Here is a 12290-nt window from a genome sequence, read left to right on the forward strand (position 1 = left end):
GGGCCTGACTTCATATACACTTGTGCTGGGTGTGGGCAGCTGGGCAGCTGCAGGTAGAAGGAGTCAGGCCTGCTGGAGGCTCTGAGTTACCCAGAGAGGAAGGGACTGGCTAAATCCCACTTGACAGCTGGCCAGAGGGCTCAGCCTAGTTGTGGGACTATTCCAGGTGGTAACTCCACTGGCAGTCAAACAGCTTGCAGCCAGGGCTGTGGAGAACAGGTCCAAGCTTTGGGGAGAGGATGGCGAGGGATTGACCAATTGTCGCAGCCTCAGGAGAGGTGTTGAGTTAGCAACTAGAGAAATAAAAATGGCATTCGTTGCATGGTTACCCTGTCCCAGACACTGTGCTAAGTACTCTGCACATGTTTTCATTTAGTCCTTGCAGCAGACCTAAGAGGTATGCACTGTTATCCTCATTCTTTAGCAAGCATGTTAAACTCAAAGGCTAACACAGGCCAAATAAGGTTTAAGTTTATGTGGGCTGTAAAAAAACAAAAAGCTTCAATTTTCATAGAAACGTAGGTTTGTTTCGATAGAGACATGCTGAATACAAAAGGCCAAAATGAGTAATAGTTGACATAAAATAATAGAACATTTTAATAAAAATTAATATTTTTTCTTGAACATTAACTTACCAGACACTGAATAACTGCACAAATTAATAAGCGTAATGCAAATCAACCTATTTTTCTTGTTCTCCGAAAGCGAAATATTTTCTGTTGCTCACACCAAACAAGTCAGTACAAGACTAATGATGTGGCAATCGGCTGCTAAAATATTTGCTGCTAGTATTAGTGGAGAGAAATGGTCCGCCTGCGCGTAAGGCGCGTTAAGGGAAATGAATGCAACACAATTATAGTAATCAGTCATTAGCGAACGTTGTAGCTCGTTATTAATAATTATGTATAACAGGATATTGTAAAAATTAAGTTGTGAAATTTTTATTAAAATGTTTCTTACATACCGTTATATTGGCTGGGCCGCAGATGTATTCGTTGTGGGCAGCGAGTTTGACATGCTTGCTCCAGAGCAACGGTTCTCAGCCTGTGGGTCGCAACCCCTTTGGGGGTCGAACGACCTTTTCACAAGGGTCGCCTAAGACCATCAGAAAACACATATATAATTACATATTGTTTTTGTAATTAATCACTATGCTTTAATGATGTTCAATTTGTAACAGTGAAAATACATCCTGCATATCAGATATTTACATTACGATTCATAACAGTAGCAAAATTACAGTTATGAAGTAGCAACGAAAATAATTTTATGATTGGGGGTCACCAAAACATGAGGAACCATATTAAAGGGTCGGGGCATTAGGAAGGTTGAGAACCACTGCTCTAGAGGAGGCAGGCTCAGAAAGACCAGGCTGCATCCTTCTCATACCAAAGCCCAGTTCATCACTGGGTTATATGCAGAGGGCAGCACTGAGTGCAGTGAGGGAGGGCAGAGCTGTCCCCCCCAGCACCAAGACCCATCCCAGATGCCAGCTCCTGAGCAGACCAGGGCCTGGGCAATAGGCTGAGCCTGCAGGTGGGGACCCTGGCAGCACCCAGGCTGGAGAAGGTCAGAAAGGAGAGTTGTTTGTATAGGACACCCATTATGGGTCACCGAGAAACAGAATAAGGCCCCCATTGTCCTTGCAAATATCTATCCTCTGGTACCCCCACAGGCCACCGCAAACCAGGAGAGCAGCCGTGCACAGCGGCAGGTGCTGGCTCTGCAGCAGCAGTGCACGGAGCACGTCCACGCTCTGGAGGCCCAGCTTGCTGCCCTCGAGACGGCTCGGGCAGCTGACCAGACGGCTGCAGAGCGTCAGGTGGTGAGTAAAGGAAGGAGTGAGGCTGTGCTGCTCAGCACCAGGTTCACAGGAAGACCAGCCCTGCTCTGAACTAGGGAATCACATTTGGGAGCAGTTTTTATCTTTCCAACTAGACACTTTCTAGTGCTGCACAGGGACTCCCTGACCAGTCCCATCAGCTTCTTCCCGATCTTTGTAAAATTCATATTCTTCCCTAGTGGCTTCTACTTTCTCTGGCCCCTCCTTCCCCCTGTTCCAGATCTTCAGAATCAAGTGCCTCTTTCTTGTGAGGAGTTCTCTGCCCCACCCCATTCTCATCTCCTAAAAAAAAGGGAGGGGGCATTTTTAAAGGTTCCCTGTCTAAGAGATAGGACTGTGCCCAGGGGCAATATGGTAAAGACCTTTTCTTTCTATCTATGCTTTTCTCACTTTGCAGAGGGATCTGGAACAAGAAAATGCACTCCTTAAAGAAAGCAAGAATGAGTGTGAACGTTCTTTACAACATCACCAACTTGAACTGAAGAAGCTAAAGGTATTTAGCTCACAAGCAGCATGCCTTTCACTTGGAGAAGCTGTGGAACCAGCATTTATTTGTTCAGTAGTTCTGTTAGGCATTTGCTAGAAATTGTCACCTCACTAAGTCCTCTCAGTGATCCTGGAGGGTAGGAAGAATTGCCCTCACTTTTCAGCTGCCTTTGAGGCTCCAAGTTCCATAGTTATTGAGAGGTGGTGCTGGGCTGATTTTCACTCCACCACAAGGCCCAGCCCTTCCTCTGTGTCATCAAGAGCTGCCTGGAAAACCACTGTCAGAGCACCACTGTTGTGACTTCCAGTGAGACTAGCAGAGCAAGGCTTCGGAAGGTTACAGGACTGGTCGGTTTGCATTGGGCACCGTGTACCTAAATGAGGAAACAGTCTGCTGGATTGCTACCCTCCCCCTTCTGAGAACATGGTGCTTTTTCAGATGCTGTCCCTTCGTTTCCTGGACATAACTGGATGAGGAGGAAAGAGAGACTCCGCCACTTTCTTATAGGCCTCCAGGCTCCCGTCCCTTTCTGTAGTGGATGACGGGTCACTGCAGTACTTGCCCAGCTTGGTCATGACCCAAAGATGTTGTGGATCCCTTGGCCAAGGTCTTCTCTGAGAACACCCATAGCTGAGGGCCTGCACGGGGTCAGCTTTCAGGAACAGGATCTGCTAAGTTCTGTAGGTGCTGTTGCAGTAGAGCTGTATGTGGGGGCCTGCACTTTGGGGTCAGATTTTTTTTATGCATTCCTTCATCAAACATTTGAGTACCTGTGGGCACCATTGTAGGTGCTGGCATGTGGCAATGAGCAAGACAAACACACACACCCTCTCCCGTCCCCTAGTGGAGCTTGTAACTAGAAACAGTAAACAAGTGATAAATAGTTATAAATGCTCTGAAGAAAAGAAAGCAGGGGGAAGGACAGAGCAGGAAGGAGAGGGCTTTAGCTATGGAGGCCTGGGCAGCTTCAGTGATATTTGAGCAAAAGCTCTGAATAATGAGAAGGGGCCAGCAATGTCAATGTTTGGGGAAGGAATATTCCAGACAGAAGAAATAGCAAATAGAAAGGCACTGAGGCAGAAAAAAAGCTTATTTTATTTAGAGAACAGCATAAAGGTGGGTGTGGGTGCTGCTCGGTGGGCGAGGGACAGCAGGGGAGAAGTGGGCAGGGAAGCCGTGAGGCTCTGAGCAGAGAAGAGATGTGAGTTTTGTTTTAAAAGGTTAACTCTAACTGTGGAGAATGATTTGTAAGGAAGCAAGTGCAGAAGCAGGAAGACCTGCAAGGAGGCTCAGACATTACCATGCTCATAAATTTTGTCATAAAAGACAACATTTCAGCAGAGATTTGGAAACTTTTATTATTAAAAGACAGCAATTTTGAAAATAAATCAGATTAGAATTTTAGAACTGAAAAATACAATAGCTGACACTAATGCAGTCAATTATAAAAGGGCATGAGGAAACATTTGAGGTGACAGATATTTTCACTGTTTTTACTGTGGTGGTGCTTTCACCATAATTATTCATATTGCACACTTTAAATATATTTTATTCATCAGTTATGCTTCAATAAAGCTGTTTTAAAAAACAACGAATGAGTTTAATAGCAGATTAGAACTAACGAGAGAATTAGTGAAAAGAAAGGACAGAATGAAACACAGAAAAGAAATTGTAAAAGACACACAGGAGGTGTTCTAGCATGTGTTATTAGGGGTCTGGAAGGCAATGAAACAAAGAAGTCAGGAGCCATTATTCCAAACTGATGAAAGCTGTAAGTCACAGGTACAAGTGTAAGAACCATTCTATTCAAACAGGATAAATTTTAAATCCATACGCTGACACAGCATGGTAGTAGAACTAAAGAAAACCAATAAAACAAAAACAAAGAATTAGTCACCAACAGACTTGCACCTAAGGAAGTACTAAAGAGCACCTTTCAGGAAAAGAAATTCTAGATGGACGTACGGAAGATGTGAGGAGGTAAGAAAGAATGAAGAACAATGATTATTACAAATATGTATATGAGAAGAAACAGTAAATCTGACTGATGGTATGTCTCATGGTCCAGTCAGCAGAGAGGAACCACCCCAGTTATTTGAATGAGAGTTTACGTTCTAATGTAAAGTTTTTAATCCAGCACTGAAACAGTTAAAAGATATCTCAAAGGTAGCAACTGAAGGAAGCAGCTTCCAACCCAGGACTAAGGGAATTAAGGGAAGAAGTTGGAATTATTAAATTTAGGAATTAAGATGAGGAACCCCACAGGTCTGACTCAGGCCTCCGGGTGGGGGATGCTGTACACTGGCGCGTGTGTGTGTTGGGGGTAGGGCAGTGAATGAATTCAGGCCCAAGTGTTGGAAACGAAGCTGAGGGAAGGAGCAAGCCTTTTTCTCCCTCCTCCTGCCTTACAGTCTCCCTCCAGCTTCCCCCTGTTGGCAGAGATTAATATGGAGCCAGCTGGATGCACAAAAAGTGGTTTGCAGAGTCCCAGGTGCAGCATCACAAAGCAGAATAGAGAAGGGCGGATGTGGGCTGAGAGCAGTATCTTAAAAGCCAGCACATGGGCTGTTTAGAAGTGTGGTTAATTTCCAGATATTTGGGGAATTTTCTCAACGTCTTGGATTTCTAGTTTAATACCATGATGGTCAGATAATACCCTGATTTCATCCTGATATTTTTTAGACTTGTTTTAATATGCAGCCTATAGTCTATCTTGGTAAATATTTCAGTGCACTTGAAAAGAATATATTTCTACTACTGTTAGGGAGAATTTTCTGTAAGTGCTAATTAGATCAAGTTGGTAGTATTGTTCATATCTGTTTTTTGGGGGTTTTTTTGTCTGCTTGTTCCATTAGTACTGAGAGGGGTGTGCTGAATCTTCCACTGTGATCATGCATTTGTCTCTTGCTCCTTTTACTTCTGTCAATCTTTGCTTCAAGTTCTTTGAAGCACTCTTTTTAGGTGCATACATATGTGGAATTGTTCCCTGAGCCTCTCAGGGAAGTCATTCCCAGGTGCAGAGAGCTGCACATGTGGTGGCGTGGTGGCGCCTCAGCAAACCCGAGCTGTGCCAGTCAGCCGCCAATCCCGTGGTCCTGAGGCGCAAGTGTCTGTGGCAACAGCACAGGTTTAGAGCCTCGTTGACCCAGTTCTGTGTGCCAGCCTAGCCCTACACTAGCTGATTCTTGGGGGAATTCAGTTTTGGGGTTTTTTTTGTTTAAACCTGTGACCTCCAGAGGATCACTCTGAGGATTAAGTGTGACCATGGCTGGAAAGTGCTCAGTGCAGTTCCTGGCATGGAGGTGCTGAATCCCTGCTCCCTGCCCTGCCCTGCTTCCCTGTCTTCTCGCTTACAGTCTGCATAGTCTTGCGTCCTGTCCTCTTAGACATAGCAATCCTAGCGTCTCCTGAACTTCCCCAGAAAGGCTGCTGCAGAGGCATGACCTATCACCTCCCCTCCTGGGCCCACAGGCCAGGCAGGGTTTCACAGCTTCGCCAGCCTGAGACCTTTTGCTCCTGTATCAACAGAGCGTCCCCAGTGAGGGGTAGTTCAGGGTCCCACCATCAGCCTTTTGAGTTCAGGCACCAATTTTCCTTGACTACTAGAAGTGGACTCACAGAAGGTCAATTCCGACAACTCCACAGTGGGATCCAGAATGCCACTGGCCACAAGACTGTCATCCTCCTCCAATAACCCACTTGTATTGGCAGGAGGGGAAAGGGAGATTTTGTAGGAGGACTTGAGTAGCTCACAGAACCAGAAACACTTGTCGGACTGGAATCTGGGGGGCCTCAGGTTCTTCTCTCCTATTCCATGCTGTCTCTCGCCTTGGGGGTCATCCAACTCTTGTCCTTGCCTTTCTCCATGATGTAGGCTGCATCCTACAGATCAGGAAATGTCACCACAGCCACTCCAAGCTGGTAACATTCCAGCTTAGCAACTGCAGGGCCAAGAGGGCCTCTCCCCAGCTTCACCTTAATATAAAAAGGATTCAGATATAAAAAGGGATTCTGATTGATTCATCTGTGGACAGATTGATTTGGCCAAGGGAATGAGGTACTGTGATTGGCCAGACCTGAACCACATGCTTACCTTGTAGCCACAAAGTGGGGGCATCATTATTAGCCAGAACCATACAGAATTGCTGGGTTGGGAGTGGAGAATAACAACAATGAGGCTCTTATCTAAATAAAGGGGGCTGATTCTAGGTAGATAGAAATAGCAGACATCTCTGACCGTAATGTGGGCAACTGAGAAGTGATAGTATTTATCTGGGGGTTGATGGGTGAGCATGGCATGTCTCAGGGAAGAGGACTGATGTGTCTGTCAGGAGATAATCCCTGCACTCTGAGGAAAGGCCAGTGAGGTAGCCTTGCTCAGGGTAGAAGTTAGTCTGGGTGCTGGAGTGTAGCATCCAAAGGCTTGGCTCTGAGCTCAGACAGCTGCTGGCTTGAGCAGCTTTCTTAACCTCTTAGAGCCTCGGTTTTCTCTCCAGTAAAATGGGTAGGTTTGGTGAACCTGTGACATTTTGCCCTACTAAAATTCAATAATTGTTTATTATTTTTTCTGTAACTGAATTGTTCCGGTGCACTACACCATTCACACGAGCCCGAGTCTCTCTTCTGTGTTAATTTCACTAGACCAGCTCTTCTAATTCTAGGTCCCACAGCCTTGGCCTGGGTCTGGCTGCTGTGCTCATGTGATGCTAGTTTCCAGAGAGGCTGCTGGGTTGTCCCCAGGGCAGTTCTCAGAGGGATACAGAAGGCAGTGCAGTGAGAGGGCAGCCTGGGAACCTTGGGAAGCAGGAACAATGTTAGTCTAGCCCTGCAAGACAATACTGCCTCTGTGGGCTTCATGTGAAGTAAGAGCTAAAAAAATATGTGCTGAGTTATTGGCCTCAACCTCCGACCCATTTTCTGAATTATAGGAAGAATGGAGCCAAAGAGAAATTGTGAGTGTGGCAATGGCTCAAGCCCTGGAGGAGGTGCGGAAGCAGAGGGAAGAGTTTCAGCAACAGGTAGGCTGAACAGCCTACCTCCCCATCTGTCCAGGGCAGGGCGTGGCCCAGGTCTCAGGAATGCTGGCAGCTGTGTGATTCCCTGGAAGTCTCTAGAACAGTAGGAGGAAAATGATACAAAGAAACCTTCACCCCACAGGATGGCCTTTGGATTTGTGATGGTCAGTTATTTTATAAACATCACCCTGGAAGGGCCCATGCCCAGGTACCTACAGGGCATTAATTCTGTGAGGTGGGCCATATACCAGTGAGCTCTCAGAAGGGAGGGTGTAAAGAACCTCCTTTGAAGACAAAGTCAGCATCAGCCCCAGATCTCCTAGTGAGTTGGCTCTAGGCCTTGGGTAAGTTCATAAAGTCTCAGAGTTGCCTTTGAAATGACTCTAGGATGATCACACCTTCCAGGGTATCATAATGAGGTCATGTATAGAAAATGCCAGGCATAGGGGACCTAGAAGTTACGCTTACAACCAGCTTGTTGGAAGGCTGAGCAAAATGGCCACTTCTCTGGGTGGCCCAGTGCAGGCCAGAGAGGCAGTGAGGGCGAGTGCCCATCTGCAGGGCCCCTGCCAAGGAGAATTGGTGTGTGCATGATTCTGAGCAAAGGTGAGCTTGGGGCATGTTCTAGGCTGTGGACTTCAGGGAGGGATTCTCTGGAGGCCTGGGGAGTGGAAAAGGAGAGAGTCCTTGGAGGAGATGGGCTCACTGCTGCCAGCCTTCTCTCAGCGTGGTTTTTTTCTCCAAGGCTGCTAACCTGACATCCATAGTAGATGAGAAGGAGCAGAGTCTGCAGGAAAGCACGGCTGCGATTCTCCAGAAAGAGCAGGAGATTCTCCAGCTGAAGAAAGGTGAGGGGTCTGCCCTGTTCCCGCCCAGCACCCCCACCCTGAGGTGGCCCAGGCATGAAGCAGCATGGAGTCACTGGGCTCACCCTCCTCTGCCCGGCCTAGGTCATGACGCTGCCCTGCTGCAGGCACACCAGCTGCGCAGTGAGCTGCAGGCCCTGAGAAACCTAAGGGCAGAGGAACCCGAAGCAGCTGCTGGGCGGGAGGACCTGCTGAGGCTGCCAGGCCAGGAACAGGGGTTGGCACTCTCAGTCAGCGAGCTCCAGGTAAGTCCCATGCCAGCCCGCCAGGCCATGGTGTATGGCAGCAAACCACAGGGCAGAGCTGCAGTCTGCCAGTAGGAGGCGGCAATGGGCAGACACAAGGAAGCTTGCTGGGTTCACTGGCCTGGGGATGCCTTGGCTTTCTTTAAGGTGGGGCTGCTTAACTGACTTGGAGGTTGTGAGTCTTGAGGAGCCTGTCAGCGGTCAGGTGTTATGGCCCTTTCCTTCAGGCAGACTTGCTGCGTGGAAAGTGGATTGTCCCTCCGGAAGGTGTTGGCCGGGCTCTCCATAGTCTGTTTGGTTCTTGGCAGTTAGAGCACAGCAGTCCACACCTTTGGAACGAGTCTGGTCCCTGTCCCATCCCCTCCCCCCCCACCCCCCAGCCCCCAGCCCCATGGACCTGTGGCTTAGCTTGACCCCTGTCCTGGCTCTAACTTGCTGTCCCACCCTGTAGGTAACCTCAAGGTCAAGGGCTGTGCGTGAGCCTGCATACCAGCTTCCGCCTGCAGAGGGGATACCAAATGGTGAGGTGGGGGCCATGGACCTAGAGCAGCTACAGAAGGAAAAACAGGACTTGGAGCAGCAACTTCTAGAGAGAAATAAGGTAAGGGTGCTCTTTACCTCGGCTCTTTATATCTTTGCCCTTGTGCCTCAGTCCCTTCTGAGAATTTTGCTGAAGCTCCTTGGGCACCTCCTGGGGAGATACTCTTTCATTAAAAGGGATTTTTCCTGGTTTTCCTCTTCTATTTCCCTCTGCATTTTTGTCTTCCTTTCACACTCCCCCGGTCTCCTCCCCTGCCCAGCCTAGGTCATGACGCTGCGCTTGAGCAGCAGCAAATCTAGGTGTTCCCAGCCTCCTCTGCTGTCACCAGTTTTGTCCTGTTGGACCCCTGTTCTCACCTCTCCTGTGGCCTTTCTTTCTACAGCTGTGAAGTGATAGCAGTGAGATCTGCCTTTGAGGGTGACATGAAAGTGTGAGCTGTCCTGTAAAATTCCTGGTATTTGGTAGAGGCTAATTCAATGTCATGATTCCCCTCCCCAGCAGGCCTCTGCAATTGTAAATGCAGGTCTCCTTTGATCCTGGTTTTTAAAGTGCCCTGTGAAGTTCAATGTGTGGACTATGCTCTGGCCTGAAATTCTGCCCCCAAATTGTGTGATAGTCTTTTTTTTTTTTTTAGATCTTTAACAAAGGGGAAAAGTGTTCATTTTCCTTCTCCTCCCCGTCCTTGCCCCTCCCCCCTTTTTTCCTCTCCCTCTCTTCCCCCCACATTCACATTTAATCTTTTCCTGTGAAATATAAAATAGACACAGAAAAGTGCACAAACACTGTGTGCCTCAGGGTCCAGCCCTCAGACCTTTTCTCTAAATTGTACTCACTCCCTTGTGATCTCACCCAGACTGCACGCTGCCGGCTCCCACATCCATGTCTCAACTCCGGACAGCTCCCATGAACTCTAGATGCCTGCACTGATCTGCTCTGTATCTAAAAGGCATCTGAAGCTTAAAACATCCAAAACCAAACTCCAGATGTCCGTGCTCCCTTGCAGCTACTGCCGTCTTTCCTACCTCAGGAAAGGGCAAAAATCTTGGTGTCGTCCTCGACATCCAAACATTAGCAAATCCTTTTGGATCTCCCTTGATATCGTGCCAGCTGCTTCTCAGCCCCACCACTGCTGCCAGCCTTCCCTAGATGGTGTTGGGATTCTAGCCTATCTCCCTTCTCTCTATAAAAGCCAAGTCCTTGCAGAGGCCCACAAAGCCCTGCCCCTGTTACCCTTTTCACCGCCCCCTTCTGCTATCCCCACTCCCCCTCTCAGGCACATTGGCCTTGCCCACTGTGACGGTCAAGCACCATCAGGGCCTTTGCACTCACTGAGCCTTCTTTCTGGAAGATTCTTCCTCCATTGACCTTCACTTCCTTTATGGTACCATTTTGTCAGTGAGGCCTCCCAGCTGTCCCTGTGAGCCCTCACCACCAGAATTGCCTAGCCCCTTGCCGTGCTCTTTTTCTCCATGCCTTCTGATAGGCTTTACATTTGGTTTTGACACTTTCCCCTCCTGAGGGAAAACATATTTTTGTTTGTTGATTGCTATTTCCCCAGCCTCTAGGACAGCCCATAGTAGGGACTCAATCAATATTTGTTGGATAAATTAATGAATGAGCCAAAATCCTAGAAAATCGAGTAACATAAAATAGCAAATGTACTTTTGGAGGAATGTCCAGTCTCATGGTCAACCAAGAGAATACAAATTGAAACAGCCCATTACCATTTTATTAAGTGGAGTGTAGTGGGGGCAGTTTAATGTACTTGACAAGACTCTCAGGATCCTCTCACCCAATCCTCTCCTTCCTCTAGAGCAGTGGTTCTTAACCTTCCTAATACCGCGACCCTTTAATACAGTTCCTCATGTTGTAGTGACTCCCAACCATAAAATTATTTTCGTTGCTACTTCATAACTGTAATTTTGCTACTGTTATGAATCGTAATGTAAATATCTGATATGCAGGATGTATTTTCATTGTTACAAATTGAACATCATTAAAGCATAGTGATTAATCACAAAAACAATGTGTAATTAGATATGTGTTTTCTGATGGTCTTAGGCGACCCCTGTGAAAGGGTCTTTCGACCCCCAAAGGGGTTGCGACCCACAGGTTGAGAACTGATGCTCTAGAGAGACTGCGGGGAAACCTCTCTTGAGAAAACAAAACATAGTACAGCTTTGTTTAAAAATGGAAACTCAAGCCTTGGCCGGGTAGTTCAGTTGGTTAGAGTGTCATCCGATATGCCAAGGTTGTGGGTTTGGTCTCTGGCCAGGGCACATACAAGAAGCAACCAATGAATGCACAAATAAGTGGAACTACAAATCAATGTTTCTTTCTCTTTCTCTCTCTCTCTTAAAAAAATCAATAAATAAAAATTTCTTAAAAAATGGAAACTCAGCTATACACTAAAACATGGGAATCCCCTAGAGTTACTGTCACATTGAAAGTTTAATTAGGAAAACTGTAGGAAGCTGTGAAAACTCTGATAAATGAAAAATACTATTCAAAATTGTACCTAGTCGATGCAAGAGTGACATGGACTAGAAATCCATGAGAAAATCTCATTGTGATGTGTTACAGTTGTGAGACTTTGGAGAAATTTTTATTTAAAATTTTTTCTTGTACTGCTGCTTATATAGTAAATTTTTTCATTGGGAACACAGTTCAGCCTTTCTAGTGATTAATGGAATGAGTAATAAATTACACTTAAGGCCCTGGCCGATTTGGCTCAGTGGATAGAGCATCGGCCTGAGGATTGAAGGGTCTCAGATTCGATTCCAGTCAAGGGCATGTACCTTGGTTGCAGGCTGGATCCCCGGCCCCAGATTGGGGCATGTAGAGGAGGCAACCAGTCAATGAATCTCTTACATCGATGTTTCTCTCTCCCTCCCTTCCACTCTCTTTTTAAAAAAAAAAAAAAGGAAGAAGGAAAAATATCCTCAAGTGAGGATTAATCGCCCCCCCCCCCCAAAAAAAAATACATGTAAGGTTATAATGCTAATTAAACTCACTAAAAAAAAATAAGTAAATTTACACCATGGAATACTGTGCAGCTATAAAAAAGGAAGGATCTCTTACCCTTTGAGACAGCATGGAAAGATCTGGAAAGTATTATGCTAAGTGAAATAAGCCAAGTATCACATGATCTCACTCATATGTGAAATCTAATGAACAAAATAAACTGATGAACAAAATGAATCCAGAGACAGAGAAACATGAAACAGACTGAAGAATCTCAGAGGGAAGGTGGGTGTTGGGGGGAGATTAACCAAAGAATTTATATGCATAAT

At 46.6% G+C, this 12290-nt stretch overlaps 1 protein-coding gene across 7 annotated transcripts in view; it reads left to right on the forward strand.

The window, feature by feature from the left end:
* GOLGA1 (golgin A1) overlaps nt 1-12290 on the forward strand; it is a 39880-nt gene that overhangs the window by 22535 nt on the left and 5055 nt on the right. For all 7 annotated transcript variants that reach the window (XR_001349717.2, XM_006096261.3, XM_014462200.2 and 4 more), the window contains 6 exons: nt 1676-1825; nt 2241-2336; nt 7259-7348; nt 8091-8193; nt 8296-8456; nt 8908-9057. Coding sequence is in view for 6 of the 7 variants with exons in the window: in XM_006096261.3 (XP_006096323.1) it covers nt 1676-1825; nt 2241-2336; nt 7259-7348; nt 8091-8193; nt 8296-8456; nt 8908-9057 (750 nt within the window). In the remaining variant the exon portion in view is untranslated. The remainder of the gene's footprint in view (nt 1-1675; nt 1826-2240; nt 2337-7258; nt 7349-8090; nt 8194-8295; nt 8457-8907; nt 9058-12290) is intronic.

This window comes from Myotis lucifugus, unplaced genomic scaffold, assembly GCF_000147115.1.
Source record: "Myotis lucifugus unplaced genomic scaffold, Myoluc2.0 scaffold_173, whole genome shotgun sequence".
Classification (NCBI taxonomy): domain Eukaryota; kingdom Metazoa; phylum Chordata; class Mammalia; order Chiroptera; family Vespertilionidae; genus Myotis; species Myotis lucifugus.